We start from the raw sequence: 15,789 nt of genomic DNA, 5'->3' as shown, positions 1-15,789 counted from the left end.
AGGGAGCTTTTTTTCCTGCCGGAGTGACTCACGCTTCTCAGAACGGGTGTAAAAACACTGGGTTTAGCAACATTCATTTCCAAAAATCGCTCCTTTGGGGAGTGACTAATTGGGGAGTGATTAATTGAGGAACGATTAATTGGGGAAGGAACGCACGTGCCAGCAGGGTGGTGTCCTGGGCAGGGAGGCTGGCAGAGAAGCAGGGGGAATCCCAAGTGGTTGCGCTGTTTTTTTGGCTAAAGTGGCTAAAAAGAAACTTAAAAAAATCAATAAAAATGCCCTTTTTTATTATTATTATTTTCAGCTTCTTCAGCAGGGGAGCAGTGAGGGAGATGAGACACCGAAAAAAAGGGGGAAAAAGGGGAAAAAAAGGAGCCAAATTATGTGCTCAGAGGGGTGCTGTGATCCCCGGGAGCAAAAAAATGTATCAAACAAGGTGGGTTTGGGGCCAAATTAAGGCCAAATTGGAGCAGTTGATGCCCCAAATAAATAAAACAAATAAAATTAAGCAGGCTGCCTCCTCCTCACCAGGTCTTACTCCGAGCAGGGCTGTTAGCTTGCCGATTAACCCCAAAATCTTGCCAATTAACCCCAAAACGTTGCCTTTTAACCCCCAAATCTTGACATTTAACCCCAAAACGTTGCCATTTAACCCCAAAATCTTGCCGTTTGACCCCCAAAGTTGCCGTTCAATCCCAAGTTACCTTTCAACCTCAAAATGTTGCTGTTTGCCCCCCAAAATGTTGCCATTCAATCCCAAGTTACCTTTCAACCTCAAAATGCTGATGTTTAACCCCAAAAGTTCCTGTTTAACCCCAGAATGTTGCCATTTAACCCCAAAAGCTTGTCATTCAACCCCAAAAGTTGCTGTTTAACCCCCAAATTTTGCCATTTGCCCGCAACCTTCCCTGTAAGCACCCCCCAAGAAGCAAACGGGCCAAGTAAATGGGAGCCAGGACACGACTGCACAGTGCTCATTAGTCTAATGCCTCGTTAATTAACGAATGCCTCATTAATTAACAATTCACCCATCCAAACGTCGGCCAACAACGTACAGAAACGCGATAAACCACCAAAAAAAAGTCAGGGAGCTCCCCGAGAGGTTCCTCAGCAGCCTTCTTCTGGGCTAAAAAGTGCTGAAAACGGTTAAAAGCGACGCAGTTTATTAAAACCCAAAGTTTTTTAAGCCCCAGTGGGATTTTCTTCGCCTTGATCCTGCGTCACGAAGGAAAACGAAAGTCCCCGTGGCCCATTTTGCCCCAAGATCAGCAGAATTGGGGTTTTTGGCGATTTGGGGAGCCTGAGGACGCTCCCCGCCCTCCTCCGTGTCTCATTTTCACCTTTCCAACTCCAACCCCGCGCTCCGGGCACTATTTTCCTTGCAAAAATGGCATTTTTCGGCTTCTCCTTCTTCTCCCTCACCCTCAAAGCCTGGCGGGGTGGGTGTTTTTTTTCCACAGAACCGCCGAATTTCCCCATTTGCGGCGTTTTTGCTTGACCAAGCCAACACGTTGGGAGTTATTTCACCAATTCCTCCACCAAACCCCTCCCGAAACGCACGGGGTCGGCAACGGTTGAGTTTGAGCCAACGGGAAAAAGGAAAAATGATGGAAAAATACCTGTTTTTTTGCCATTTTTTGTTGTTTTTTTTCTCCCTTTTCACGTTTTTGCTCACTTTCAGGTCAAGATCTGCACCGATCCCTCCGCTTGATGCCTCTCCATCACCTGCAGGACGTCCTCCAGGATGGACGGCCCCAAGTCGACGTGGAGGGAGAGGAGGGAGCCGGCGTGCGGGAGGAAGGGCTCGGCGCCCCGCTCTTCCTCCTCTTCCTCCTCCAAGCCAACCCGCTCATCGAGGTGCAACCGCGGCGGTTTCGGAGGAGCCGGCGCCGCCGGCAGCGTCAACGCCTGCGGGGCGCCCAGAACGGGTAAAGAAACGGCGTTTTTGAGCAACGGCGAGGCCGCCTCCGAGGCCGGGCGCTCCCCGAGGGTGGAAGTCCTGGCAAATTGGAAGGACGAGGCGCTGGCGGTCTCGGCGCGGGGCAGGAGGTGGAATTTGCCGCGGAGGAAGGAGACGTCGCCGAAGGTGTCGCCCTCGCCGCCGCTGCCCACGTGGATGGTGTGGCGGAAGTCGCCGAGCGGCGGGCTGATCATGTCGCAGGACAGCACGTCGCGCAGCTTGGCGCGCTTCCCCTTGCGGCTGCCCCGCTTCAGGTAGATGGGCGCCTTGGTGGACATGGCCGGGGGCTAGGGCCGGGAAGGGAACAGCGGGGGTAATTAGTTAATTGCGGGTCATTGAGACTTCTAGGCTTTTAGTTGGTTGGATGCGTTATCGATAACGAAACGACCCAAAAAACTCATTAATTCCAGGTGCTCTTTCTCCGTTTTAGTTGGTCGGACACCTTATCGATGACAAAATGACCCAAAACATTAATTAATTCCAGGTGCTTGCTCTCCATTTGAGTTGGTTGGCCATGTTATTGATAACAAAGTGATCCAGGTAATTAATTAATTCCAGGTCATCTCCTCTTCTCCACTTTTAGTAGGTTGGATGCATTATCGATAACAAAACAACCCAAAACATTAATTAATTCCAGGTGCTCTTCCTCCAATTTAATTGGTTGGCCATGTTATTGGTAACGAAGTGACCCAGGTGATTAATTAATTCCAGGTCATCTCCACTTCTCTTGGTTGGATGTGTTACCAATAATGAAATGACCCCAAAAATTCATTAATTCCAGGTGATTGTTCTCCATTTTAGTTGGTCAGACACGTTATCGAGAACGAAACAACCTGGATAATTAATTAATGCCATGTTATCAATAACAAAATGACCCAGGTAATTAATTAATTCCCTGTCACTTCTCCATTGAGGTTGGTTGGCCATGTTATCGATAACGAAATGGCCTGGAGAATTAATTAACTCTAGGTGCTCTTCCTCTAATTTAGTTGGTTGGCCATGTTATCGATAACAAAACAACACAGGTAATTAATTAATTCCATGTCACTTCTCCATTTTAGTTGGTTGGCCATGTTATCGATAACAAAATGACCCAGGTAATTAATTAACTCCAGGTGCTTTTAGTTAGTCAGTCCCATTACCGATAACGGAATGACCCAATTAATTAATTCCAGGCACTCTGCTCCTCTACCTGGAGCTGGTAGCCACGTTACCGATAACGAAGCCCAGGTAATTAATTAATTCCAGGTGCTCTCATGTCTCCATTTCAGTTCATCAGCCACATTATCGATAACAAAATGACCCAATTAATTAATTCCAGGTGGGTGAGGCCTCTGGGAGTTGATTTTGGGCTTTGCTTTGGCTTTTTTAGCCTAAAAGAGGAGATTTTTTTTTAATTTCAAGCACCGTATTTCGCTCTTTCAGCCACCCAGCCCCACGCTTAATAAAAAAATAACTACAAAAACCACAGATTTAGGAAAAAGGGAAGGAAATTGTGATTTTTTTTTCCCCCTTTTACTCCTCTTCATCCAACCCCACCAGGTTACGCAGCCGGTTCTAGGCACGGCTTTTGAGAAATGGGGAGGAAGCGAGCGAAATAAAAGCAGAAAACACTCAGAGCGTTGAGTTTTCGGGTAAAATCCCGGCGTTTTGTGCTTGTTTAGAGCATAAAATGATGGCAAGCGCCCGCCTGAAGGCTGACACTGCAGGATCCGGCTTCGTTAATCCCGAGTGGATTAAAGCGTTAACGACAGCCTGGGGCAGCAGCAGCAGCTTGGCCAAGAAGTGTTGAAATCGTTGGGGAAAAAAGAAAAAAAAACAAAAACAACAACAAAAATACACATTTTTGCCTTGTTTTCCTCAAGCCTGGCCACTTCTATTCAGTGCCTGTGAGAAGAAATCGCTCTTTTTGCCCTTTTTTTCCCCAAAAAAGCATCCAGAGCTCGCTGCGAACGCCCTTTGTGTCCATCAAAAGGGGAAAAACGACCTTAAAAAACTGCATTTATGGCCAACACCTCCTGGAAAAAGGGTCAGTGGGACACAAAACCGCACAGATTTTGGGTTTTTAGGACAACAAAAATCCTCCAAATCCCTTTTCCCCGATGTTTTCCAGCTCCCCCTGGCTGGTGGTGTTGCCGGGCAGGGCAGAGGAGGTAAAAAGTGGTTTAAAATTCTGTTTTTTCCCCGTTTTTGGCGACTTACGCTCCGTCACGCGAAGGCTCGCTGGCGATTACCGGAGCGGCGAATTTCCCATCCCGGCGCCTCCACGGAGAAAAACCTGCAAAAAAAAACAAACAAACACAAAATAAGGTAATTTAAAAAAATAAATAGAATCCTCTGGGACACCTTAAGGGGGGAAAAAGCAGAAAACAAAGCTGCTACCCCCCCCCCCGCCTCCCTCCCGTCCCTTTTCGAGCCTTTTTTTGGGAGAAAATCCACCCGGAGGAGGCTCGGTGCCGGAGGACGCAGAATAAAGCCCCCCCCCGGGGAAGGATTTGGGGTGAGAAAGGGGAATTTTGGGGAAAGGGGAGCACTCGGGAAGGGGATTTTAAGGGGCGGGGGTGTCGCGGAGCCTCGGTTTCGCCGGACTCACCCCACAGCAGGGGGGTAAAAAACCCCAAAAGCTGAAAAGGGGGAAGAAAAGGGTGGTAAAAGAGCAGGAAAAGCAGCGGGGTTGGGCGGCTCCCGCTGCCGGCCCCGCCACCGCCCGCTCCTTTAAATCCCCTAAATCCGGATTAAACCCCCCGTTTACACCCCAAATCTCATTATTTCGGGGGGCTCCGAAGGAGGGGGGGGCGGTCGGAAACCTGGCAGCCGGGTGGCAAAACGCAGCGGTGACGGGGGGCAGGAATTGTTTTTTTTTTTTTTGGGGGGTGGGGTTAGGGTGTAAAAATCCTTCTCCCCACCCCCACCCCAAATTTCAATCTGATTTAAACCCGATTTCAATGTGATTTAAACCCGATTTCAATCTGATTTAAACCCGATTTCAGTCAGGCTTGGGACCGGGGTTCGAGCAGGACTTGGGGGTCCCGACGAGCCCCGCCACCGGCCGGTTTCCTTCTCCCGGCGACCCTCGGTAGGATTTCGCAGCGGGAACCCCAAAACCTCCCTTTTTAGCCTTAAAAACGCGCTGCCCCCCCCCCCCCCCCACTTTTTCCACCTCAGCACCAGGGTCCGGCAGCGCAGGAAGGAGCGGCGAGGCGAGCAAGCCCCACCCCGGAGGCCTCGCTTCCCTCTTCCCCTCCACGCAAGGGGAGGCCCCAAAATCCTTGGGTTCAGTCCCAAAATCCTCGGGTTCGGCCCCAAAACCCATTCCCAAGAGTTTCTCTCAACCCCTCGCCCGGCCCTGAGGATTTCGGGGGGGGGGGGGGGGGGGGGGGGGGGGAATCGTTGGAAACCCGCGATTGAGCGCCCCCCCCCAAGCCCCAATCTGCCCCAAAGGAGGATTTTTGTTAAAATAACACTTGCAGGTGTTTTAACTGAAAATGGTGGTTTTATGAGGGAAAGTGAGGCAGGGGGGGAGATGGGGGAGGAGTGAAGCTGAAAATGGGGCAGAATCGGGGCTCTGCTCTGACTTTCAGCCTTTTAACACGGGCAGCACCTGCAGGCATTAAAAAACGGGGGAAAAGAGCCCCCAAAAGGAGGGAAACCCTCCCAAAAAGGGGAAAAGAGCCCCAAAAAGGAGGGAAACCCTCCCAAAAAAGGGGAAAAGAGCCCCAAAAAGGAGGGAAACCCTCCCAAAAAGGGGAAAAGAGCCCCCAAAAAGGAGGGAAGAGCCTCAAAAAGGAGGGAAACCCTCCCAAAAAAGGGGAAAAGAGCCCCAAAAAGGAGGGAAACCCTCCCAAAAAGGGGAAAAGAGCCCCCAAAAGGAGGGAAACCCTCCCAAAAAGGGGAAAAGAGCCCCAAAAAGGAGGGAAACCCTCCCAAAAAAGGGGAAAAGAGCCCCAAAAAGGAGGGAAGAGCCCCAAAAAGGAGGGAAACCCTCCCAAAAAGGGGAAAAGAGCCCCAAAAAGGAGGGAAACCCTCCCAAAAAAGGGGAAAAGAGCCCCAAAAAGGAGGGAAACCCTCCCAAAAAGGGGAAAAGAGCCCCAAAAAGGAGGGAAGAGTCTCAAAAAGGAGGGAAACCCTCCCAAAAAAGGGGAAAAGAGCCCCAAAAAGGAGGGAAACCCTCCCAAAAAAGGGGAAAAGAGCCCCAAAAAGGAGGGAAACCCTCCCAAAAAGGGGAAAACCCTCCCAGAAAAAGGGGGAAACCCTCCCAAAAAGGGGAAAAGAGCCCCAAAAAGGAGGGAAACCCTCCCAAAAAGGGGGAAAGAGCCCCAAAGAAGGGGGAAAAGATCCCAAAAAAAGGGGTAAAGAGGCCCAAAATGGGGGAAAGGACCCCCAAAAAGGGGGGAAACACTTCCAAAAAGGGGAAAGAGCCCCAAAATGGGGAAAACCCTCCCAGAAAAGGGGGAAACCCTCCCAGAAAAGGGGGAAAGAGCCCCAAAAAGAGGGAAAAGAATCACAAAAAAGGGGGAAAGAGCCCCAGAAAGGCAAGAAATGGCCCCAAAACCAGTCTTCCACCCACGCTGGAGAAAACAGCACTTTTATTTGGGGTGAGAAACCCTAAAACCTGTCAGGTCGGGGGAAGAAGTGAAGCAGGGATGCAGCAGAAACAGGGCCGAGACGCTTTGTGTGGATATTTGGGGTGAAAAAGAGAAATTTCGGGGCCCAGCCCCGCATCACCCGCTGCTGAGGATGGAAAGGGCGAGGGGAGCTCCCACCCTAAATCCCTTTTTTCCCCCGTTTTTTCCCCTAAACGTGGATTTGGGGTGGGATAGAGGCACCCAAGACTCCATCGAGGTGGCTGAGCGGCGTCAAACACGGCGATAAAATTGAGGGAAAAAACAACAAAAAGAGGAAAAAAGGAGGAAAAACCCCAAAACCCACCAGGGAGGCAGCACCAAAAAGCACTAAAATCGCCTCTTGCACCGTTTTCCCCCACATTTTGCTTTATTTCCAGGATTACAGGCGCAGGAGCGGCACCCCAAAACCCACACGAGGTGGCGGCAGTACTAACGAGGTAATTAACAGCAGAAAATTAATTAGCACTGACGCTGTTCCCTAAAACTTTGGGGGGTTTCCCAGCTGTGGATTTGAGGCAGAAAACGGCAAAAAAAAAAAAGGGCTCGGGGCCAAACCTGACACCGTGCCCCGTCTGGAAATCGGCGATTTGTGCGCCTGGGGGGCGCCTGCAAATTAATTACTCGGTGATTAATTAAACCTCGGGGTCCCGCGAGGGGGGAGCTGAGGCTGACGACCCCCAAACCTGTCGAAATCCCAAGAAAAAACCCTCCTGCTTCTGCTCGTTAGTAATTCATTAACGTCGCCGTTCGGGCCCGGCCGTTTATTTTTCCGTGGCGATCCGAAGAGATCGGCGGAGATCCCGCCCGTGGGGGGACCGGGGTGGATTTTTTGGGGTCAGATTTTGACGATTTGGGCCGAGACGCAGGGGTTGCGGCGCTCGGGGTCGCGGGGCCGCAGCAGGAGGCGCCCGTAGGTGCCGCCCACCCGGCCCTTCGTCAGCCGCCCGGGGTTGAGGCAGACGCAGCCCAGCACGTCCTGGGGGGAGGGGGGGGAAGAGAGGGGATCGAGTGGGCTGGGATCCAGCGGGATCTTGGGGGATCTACTAGGGGGTTGGGGGAGGGATTGGGGGCTTGTAGGATCGATGAGGGGCTTGGGGGAGCGACGGGGGCTTGTAAAACCGGCTGAAGGTTGGGGATCGACTGGGGATCTGGTGGGATCGTAAACCCCACAGGGATTTGGGATCGATTGGGGATCTCGTGGGATCAAATGGGGGCTTGTAGGATCGTTGAGGGGCTTGGGGGAGCGACGGGGGCTTGTAAAACCAGCAGAAGGTTGGGGATCGACTGGGGATCTGGTGGGATCGTAAACCCCACAGGGATTTGGGATCGATTGGGGATCTCGTGGGATCAAATGGGGGCTTGTCGGGATCGATTGAGGGGCTTGTAAAACCCCCAGCGGTTTGGGGTCGAACAGGGATCTGGTGGGATCGACCGGGGGCTTGTAAAACCTGCAGTGATTTGGGATCAACTGGGGATCTTGTGGGGTCGATGGGGGGTTTGTGGGATCAACTGGGGGCTTTGGGGAATCAATTAAGAGCTTGTAAAACCCGCAGGGGTTTGGGATCGCTTGGGGATCTTGTAAAACCTGCAATGTGGAACTGATTTGGGATCTTGTGGGATCGACTGGGGGCTTGTAAACCCCCCCAGCGATTTGGAACCACTTTGGGGGGTCTTGTGGGATCGACACGGGGCTTGTAAGACCCGCAGAGATTTGGGATCGGCTGGGGACCTTGTGGGATCGGCTGGGGACCTTGTGGGATCGACCGGGGACCTTGTGGGATCGACCGGGGGCTTGCAAACCCCGCAGCGGTTTCGGGCAGCGTTAAAGCGCGCTCGAGGCGGCCGCTGCGTTCTGGCTCGTTAAGGATCGATCGCTGTTTTTTTTTTTTTAATCGGCGATCCCGATCAGCGATCAATCGATCCCTATCGGCGACCGATCGATCCCGGGGGCCGACCTTAACGAAGTAGCGCAGCTCCGAGGGCGTGACGAGGACGTGCGGGGTGGCGGGCAGCCAGGCGAAGCGCGCGAAGCTCTCGTAGTCCACGTTGAGCTCCTCCGAGGGCGGGTACAGCGGGTAGTAGCTGGGGGAGGGGGGGGGAAGGGGGGGTTTTGGGGCGGGGAAGGGGGATTTGGGGGGTTCGGAGGGGGGTGGGAGGGGCGGAAAGGGGGATTTGGGGGAGGAAAGGGAGGTTTGGGGCGCCCAAAGGGGGGTTTTGGGGCTGGAAAGAGGGGTTTTGGGGTCCCAGAGGGGGGCAATGGGGGGGGGGGGATTTGGGGGCGGAAAGGGGGATTTGGGGCACCCGAAGGGGAGTTTTAGGGGCAGAAAAGGGGCTTTGGGGGCCCAAAGGGGGATTTTGGGATGCCCCAAGGGGGATCTTGGGGGCAAATGGGAGATTTGGTGGACCCAAATGAGGTATTCAGGGCGGAAAGGAGGATTTGGGGGGGCCAAGAAGGGAGATTGGGGCACCCAAAGGGGGATTTGGGGGGCTGAAAGAGAGATTTGGAGCACCCAAAGGGAGGATTTGGGGCCCAAAGGGGGGATTTTGGGGGCGGTTTGCTTCAGGCTGAGGGTGGCAATCATCTATCGGCCTGACGTGTGCCCCTCTGGAGGGCTAAAACCCCCCAAACCCCGCACCTCCAGGGCCAGCAAACCCCAAAAAAGGCAACTGCGGGATGGCAGAAGCGCCGAGGCGCTGTAGGATTTCCCCCTTTCCACCCCAAAGCGGCGCCGGGCGCTCACCTCCGCTGCGTCAGGACGTGGCGCAGGATCCGCGTGAACCGGTCCGAGCTCCCCGACGAGCTGCGGGGTTAATTAGGATCCCGGCCTCTTAATTAGGGGGCCAGCCGTAATCAACGGGGTCGCGGGGAGCATTCGGGGCCGGATCCTTCCCACCTGATCTCCTCGGCGCCCATGTGGAAGAGGAGGTCGGTGGAGGTGAGGCCGAAGACGGTGCCGTCGATGTCCAGGGTGCAGGGGTCCGAGACGAAGAGCACGCGCTGCGGGGAGAGGGGGGCAAACGGACCCCAAACGCCCCTAAATGGCCCCAAATCCTACCCCAAACGGGCTCGGGGGCGCAAAAAACCCCAAATCTGCCCCAAAACGCGGTTGGTTTTCCTTAAATATTGTGAAATGAGACGTAAAAACGCTAAATCTGCCCCCAAACACGCTCGGCTTTCCTTAAATACTGCAAAGTGGGACCTAAAAACCCCAAATCTGCCCCAAAACGCGCTTGGCTTTCCTTAAATACTGCAAAATGAGACCTAGAAAATCCCTAAACCTGCCCCAAAACGCGTTTGGCTTTCCTTAAATACTGCAAAATGAGACCTAAAAACCCTAAATCTGCCCCAAAACGCGCTTCGGCTTTCCTTAAATACTGCAAAGTAGGACCTAAAAACCCCAAATCTGCCCCAAAACAGCGCTTGGTTTTCCTTAAATACTACAAAGTGGGACCTAGAAATCCCAAATATGCCCCAAAATGCGCTTGGCTTTCCTTAAATCCTTAAATGCAGGCCCCAAACCTGCCCCAAAAAGCCCTAAATCCACCCCAGAACACCCCAAAATGCCCCCAAATGCCCCAAAGCCGCCCCTAAATGCCCCAAAGCCGCCCCAAAACTTCCTATAAATGCCCCAAAGCCACCCCAAAACGACCCTAAAATGCCCCAAAGCCGCCCCAATCACGCAGAGCTCCCCGCAGCCACCCCAAAAGCGCCTCAAATTGGAAAAAGAGGCAGAAGAAAAAGCCCCAAAATAAGAGGGCTGGGATTTTGGGGTGAAATGGGGCGTTATTGGGTCCGTTACCGCTCTGTCCTCCTTGGGCAGCTCGGGGCAGGGGAAGGGCGGCTGCGGGTAAACGCAGTCGTGGTGCACGTCCCGGGGCGAGGGCACCAGCACCAGGTGCGGGGCGGCGCTGCCAACGGGGCGAAAAAACGGGATTTAGGGTCAGGGAGGCAAAAAAATTGGGGTCCAGGGGATGGGGAGAAAGAAATTGGGGTTTAGAATTGGGGTTTAGGGAAAAGGGAGGAAAAAAAAAATGGGGTTCAGGGGACAGGGAGATAAAAAGCAGGGGTTTAGGAAACGGGGAGAAAAAGGGATATTTAGGGGACGGGGAGGAAACGGGGGGAAAAATGGGGATTTAGGGGACGGGGAGGAAATAATTGGGGTTTAGGGGATGGGGAAAAAGAAACTGGGGTTTAGGGGACAGGGAGAAAAAAGCAGGGGTTTAGGAAATGGGGAGAAAAAGGGATATTTAGGGGACAGGGAGGAAAAGGGGGGGAAAAAATGAGGATTTAGGGGACAGGGAAGGAAATAATTGGGGTTTAGGGGATGGGGAAAAAGGGAGATTTTTGGGGATTTTGGGGAGGGGGAAGCCGTGGCCCCTACCTTCGGGTCCCTTCTAGGATCATCTTGAGGCAGAGCTTGAAGACGTCGGCGAAGGAGGCGGGGAGCTGGCAGTTCTGGGGGAAAACGAGGGGGTTTTGGGGAAAACGAGGGGGTTTGGGACAAAACAAGGGGTTTGGGGGGATTCCTCGCTTCCTCCCGCTTTTAGGGCGCCCCCCGGCCTCCCCTAAAGGAGATGAAACGGCCAAAATGATAAAAACGCCGGGTTTTGACTCATTCTGGGGGCTCGCGACCCCAATCTGCCCCAAATCCACGGGGATAGGGAGGATTTGGGGTGAAAACCGCCGTTTTTGTGGGGTCGAGGCCACGGGGGGGCCCCAAAACCCACAAACTCGCCCCCCCCCCCCCCCCCCTCGGACTCACCTCCACCTGCTCGTGCTTGGCGTCAACGAATGGCCCGAACTGCGAAGAAATGGGGACAAATCAGAGGAAAACGGGGGCAGGCCAGGCCCCAAAACTGCCCAAAAAAAAGGTATTTTGGTGGTTTCCCGTCGTTAAATTCAAGTTTTATCCCCCCGAAGCCATCGGGGCGAACCTCGTTGTGGATTTAACTCCTGGGGGGCTCCAAAAGCGCCGCTGGCTCTTAAAAATTGGGATTTTTTTGTAGCTTTGGGATGAAAAAGAGGCTTTTTGGGGTTTTTTTTCCCCCCCAAAAGAGGCTCTCCCCCTTAGCAACCCCACAAAATTTCCGTGGTTTTAGGGGGTTTGGGGTCAATTTTAAGGCGTTTCCGTGCCGTAAGCGGGAAGTTTTGGCTCAAATACGGGGACGGGAGAGGTCTGCAGGAATTCGGGGGGGGGGTTTAAGGAAAATTTAGGGAGTTTGGGGGAAATTTTCAGGGGGGGGCACCCCGCAGACCCTCACCAGGACGCAGACGTCGGGGCGGTCGCGGGCGATGACGTCCAGGAGGTCGGAGAGGGGGTCGAAGGCGACGCTGTCGGAGGTGGCGTAGGGCCCGCAGGCCACCAGCACCGCCCGCTGCTCGGCCCCTGGGGGGTCGGGGGGGGTCAGGGGGGTCTTGGGGACCCCCCCCGCACCCCAGAATTCCCCCCCCGGTCCCGTTCGGTTGAGGGGGAGGGAAGGGGGAGGCGCTGGGGGCTCACCTGCGGCTGGCGGCGGAGGGGAGGGGAAGGGAAGGGGCTGGGGCTGCGGAGGGAAGGAAGGGCCCCAAAATGGGGTGAAACGGCCCAAAATAGGGCGAAATGGCCCCAAAATGGGGTGAAACGCCCCCCCCCCAGAAAAAATGGAGCCCCAAAAGCGGACCTGACCCCAAAACAGAAGAAAACCAGCCCCCCCCCCCCCCCCCGCCAAACCCTCCTGGGCAAAGTTGTTTCCCCAAAAATATCCTAAAAGCAGCCCCCCCCCCCCCCCACCCCTCAAATAGGGACCCCCCAAATCCCCTAAGATGCCCTCCCCCCCCCGAGTCTCCCTGGTCAAAACTGCCCCCCCCCCCCATCCCCCCAAATATCCCCAAAACAGGCACCCCAAAACCCCCCAGCTAAAACCAGGCACCCGAAGACCGGGACAAAATCAGGTCGTCCCCCCCCAAAAAACACAGCCGCTCCCCCCCCAAATCCCCCAAAACCAGGACCCCCCAAAACCAAGACCCCCCCCCCCCCCCCAATCAAAATTGGGACCCCCCCCCCAAAATCCCCTCAGTCAAAACTGGGACCCCAACACCCCCCCCCTCCCCCCCCGGCCAAAACCAGCTCCCCCCCCCCAAACCCCCCTCAGCCAAAACCGAGACCCCGAAACCCCTCCAACCCCAACCCAGGCCCCCCCCCCCAACCCCAACCCAGCCCCAAACCCACCCTTTTTCACCCCGAAACCCCGCTGACCTCGTAGAGCCTGGACACCACCAACTTCTTCCCGGTGCTGTTGGTCCCCTCCACGGCCACGACCTAGGAAAAAGCAAAAAAAAAAAAAAAAATCAACTAAAAAGGAGGAAAAAAACCCAAAAACCCCCCAAATTTGGGTCCTTTTGGGGGGGGAAAACCCGACCTGGCCGGGGAAGAGGGAGAATTCGGGGAGCTCGGAGAGGTCGAGGGGGACGCGGGCGCCCGCGGAGCGCTGCCGGTCGCCCTCCAGCACGGCCGACTTGGCGTTGAGCTTCCCGTTGCTGTCGCAGGCGATTTGGCCCAGCACCGTCACGGGTTCCTGCAAGAACGCCCCCAAAAGAAAAAAAAAAGGGGGGGAAAAAGGAAAAAAAAAGTTAAAAACGTCAATTTTAACAGAGGGATTTGGGACGCGAAAGCGCTTGCCTGAGCCGGGAGGAGCGCCGAGGCGAAGTCCTCGAGGCCGTGGTGGGTCCGGAGCGCGGCGCCGAGCTCCTCGATCCGCCAGCAAAGCGCTGAGGGGGGGGGGGGGGGAGGGAAAAATATCAACGCCCCTAAAAAAAAAACAACCCTAAAACGCCCCAAAACGAAGGGGTGACCCCCCCCCCAGGCTCACCTTCGCGGACGTCGAGGGGTTTTTGGAACATGAATTTGTAGGATTTGGTCAGGGAGTCGTCGGGGGCGGTGAAAAGTTTGGGGGCGCAGCCGCCGGAGCCCCCAAAAAGGGTCTGGGGGCCGCCGAAGGAGGCGACCACCTCGCCCCGGCCCCCCCGCGCGGCGTATTGCTGGGGGGGGGTGGCGCTAAATGGGGGGGAAAAAGGGGAGAAAAGGTTAAGAAGGTAATAAAGGGGAGGGGAAAGGGGAAGAGGGGAGGGAGGTTTTACCTGGGGGAGAGGCTGGAGGGGGAGAACAGCGCGTAGGGGCTGCGGGACGAGGGGGGCCGCTTGGGGCGGGGGGTGGCGGGGGGGCCGCCGGGGCGTTTTTGGGTGGTCTGTGGGGAAAAAAGGAGGTTTTGGGGTCACTGGGGGGTGGCAAGGAGGGGAAATAGGGAGGATTCGGGGTCAAAACGGGGGGGTTTGGGTCGCACCTTGGACGGCGTGGTGTAGGCGTCCAGCAGCTCCTCCTCCTCCTCCTCGTCCTCGTCCAGCCTGGCAGCTCGTTAAGGAGTAGAAACGCCTCGAAACCACCCCAAAATCCCCAAATTTTGTGGGGTTTTTCTTTTAGGGCGCCCCCAGCCCCACCCCAAACACCTCCCCGTCAACATTTAGCACTAACGAGGCTTTGCTTGGGAGTCTCCCCCCAAAACCCTCCACGTTTTTCTTTGTTACGTTGCAACTTCAACTCGTTTTTACCCGAACCAGCCCCATTTTTTAATTTTTTAAAATAAGTTTTGCTTTCTCCCCCCGATTTCCCCCCCAAAACGATACAGCTCCTGCAAGGAGTGGACGTCGCGGAGGCCGCCGTGGCGGCTGCTCGGCCTCCGGGAGGCTCTGCTGCCCCTCTTGGCGAGGACCTGGGGGGGGGGGGGGGGAGGGAAAAGAGGGGTGGGCGCACGTGGCCCCCTTCTGCCGTCTTTTTGGGGTCTTTTCGGGGTCTTTTTGGGGTCCCCACCTCGTGCTCGAAGGCGGCGAGGCTGTCGAGGGTGAGCTGGGGGTCGAGGTCCTTGCTGGTGACGAAGGCCAGCAGCTCGTTGGCCAGCGGCACGGGGCCCAGCCGGTGCGTCAGGCTCAGCTCCAGCACTGGGGGGGGGGAACGGGGGGGGATTTGGGGTCCCGCGAGACCCCGAAAAGCCTCGGGGGGGGGTTGGGGTGAGAGCAGCCCCGCCAGGTGTCACCCCCGCGGAGCCCCAAAGCACCCCCCACCCCCACCCCGCTGTGTTCCCCAAACGTTTTCCCTGCGGTAGGCGATACCACCCCAAATGCCTCTCCGACAGCCCCAAAATCACCTGAATTCCCCCCAAAAGGCTCCTCTGTGGCCCCAAACACCCCCCTGTGACCCCAAGCTGCCCCCTGTGAGCCCAAACTCCCCCCCCAGACACCCTCTGTGACCCCTTGGACTGCCCAAATCCCTCCTAAACACCTCCCTGGGACCCTGAAAGCCCCTGAATTGCCCCAAACACCGGCCTGAGACCCCCAAATCCCCACAAACCTGCCCCAAACCCTTTTCCTATGACCCTGGAAGCCCCCCAAATCACCCCAAACACCTTCCTGTGACCCCAAAACCACCCCAAAGCGGCTCAACTCCCCCTCAAATTACCCCAAACCCCTGCCTGTGACCCCAAAGCCATCCCAAACCGACCTAACTCACCCTCAAATGCCCCAAACACCTTCCTGCGACCCCGAGCCACCCCCCAAATCACCCCGAACACCTGCCTGGGACCCCATACCCACTCCAAATCACCCCAGCCCCTCCTCAAATCGCCCCGAATCCCTCTCTGTGACACAGAAACGCCCCGAGGTTGCCCCAAAGCCCTCCCCCTGTGACCCCAAAACCTCCCTGAATCATCCCAAATCACCCGAAACGCGTCCCTGGGACCCCAAAACCCCCTCAAATGGCCCCCAAATCCCCTCACACCCGCCCCCCGCCCCCTTCCCCCGGCCCTTACGCTTCTCGGCCACGTCCTCCCCGTCGCAACGCAGCTCGAAGAGCGCCAGCTCCCGCAGCACCGCCTCGGCCGTTCCCGGTCCCGGTCCCGGTCCCGGCCCCGGTTCCAAGCCCGGCTCCGCCATGGCCGCGCCAAAAATCCCGCGCCGGCGCGCCCCCGCCGCGCTTTACGGCAGCCAGGGGGCGTGGCCTCGCCTTATAAGGGCAGAGCGGCCGCAAGGGGGAGAGGGGCGGGAGGCAGGGGGCGTGGCTATGCAGATTGCGGGTGAGATTAGCCAACGGGAGAACGAGGGGCGTGGCGACGAGGGGGAATTCCCGGTGGGGGCGTGGCCATGCAGATTTCGGGCGATATTCGCCAACGGGAGAG

At 55.9% G+C, this 15,789-nt stretch overlaps 3 protein-coding genes across 5 annotated transcripts; 1 reads left to right on the top strand and 2 right to left on the bottom strand.

Annotated features, from left to right (window-relative positions):
- Positions 1-271: 271 nt before the first annotated feature.
- On the bottom strand, positions 272-5,258 carry CDC42EP2 (CDC42 effector protein 2). 3 transcript variants are annotated; one of them, XM_035572220.2, is made up of 3 exons: positions 5,121-5,258; positions 4,163-4,238; positions 272-2,247 (listed from the first exon to the last, which is right to left on the bottom strand). In XM_035572220.2, exon 3 carries the CDS (start codon positions 2,236-2,238, stop codon positions 1,678-1,680), a length of 561 nt encoding a protein of 186 aa, XP_035428113.1. In that variant the 5' UTR covers positions 2,239-2,247; positions 4,163-4,238; positions 5,121-5,258; the 3' UTR covers positions 272-1,677. The 3 variants fall into 3 exon arrangements, with proteins under 3 accessions (XP_035428113.1, XP_050572925.1, XP_035428115.1); XM_050716968.1 differs by lacking the exon at positions 5,121-5,258 and adding an exon at positions 4,768-4,786; XM_035572222.2 differs by lacking the exon at positions 5,121-5,258 and adding an exon at positions 4,554-4,574.
- On the top strand, positions 3,113-7,018 carry LOC126913769 (basic salivary proline-rich protein 4-like). The gene is made up of 4 exons (XM_050716965.1): positions 3,113-3,190; positions 5,559-5,962; positions 6,198-6,439; positions 6,963-7,018. The coding sequence occupies exons 1-4, from the start codon at positions 3,113-3,115 to the stop codon at positions 7,016-7,018; spliced, it is 780 nt and encodes a 259-aa protein (XP_050572922.1).
- On the bottom strand, positions 6,621-15,547 carry POLA2 (DNA polymerase alpha 2, accessory subunit). The gene is made up of 18 exons (XM_035572224.2): positions 15,424-15,547; positions 14,430-14,557; positions 14,246-14,331; positions 13,906-13,966; positions 13,703-13,809; positions 13,435-13,619; positions 13,245-13,333; positions 12,985-13,140; positions 12,822-12,884; positions 12,087-12,129; positions 11,848-11,972; positions 11,349-11,387; positions 10,968-11,041; positions 10,386-10,494; positions 9,480-9,583; positions 9,327-9,386; positions 8,541-8,667; positions 6,621-7,561 (listed from the first exon to the last, which is right to left on the bottom strand). The coding sequence occupies exons 1-18, from the start codon at positions 15,545-15,547 to the stop codon at positions 7,421-7,423; spliced, it is 1,821 nt and encodes a 606-aa protein (XP_035428117.2). The 3' UTR covers positions 6,621-7,420.
- Between the last annotated feature and the right edge of the window lie 242 nt (positions 15,548-15,789).

Source organism: Cygnus atratus, unplaced genomic scaffold (genome assembly GCF_013377495.2).
Source record: "Cygnus atratus isolate AKBS03 ecotype Queensland, Australia unplaced genomic scaffold, CAtr_DNAZoo_HiC_assembly HiC_scaffold_64, whole genome shotgun sequence".
Classification (NCBI taxonomy): domain Eukaryota; kingdom Metazoa; phylum Chordata; class Aves; order Anseriformes; family Anatidae; genus Cygnus; species Cygnus atratus.
Note: the sequence above shows the minus strand (reverse complement) of the source record. Positions and strands in the feature narration are given on the sequence as shown.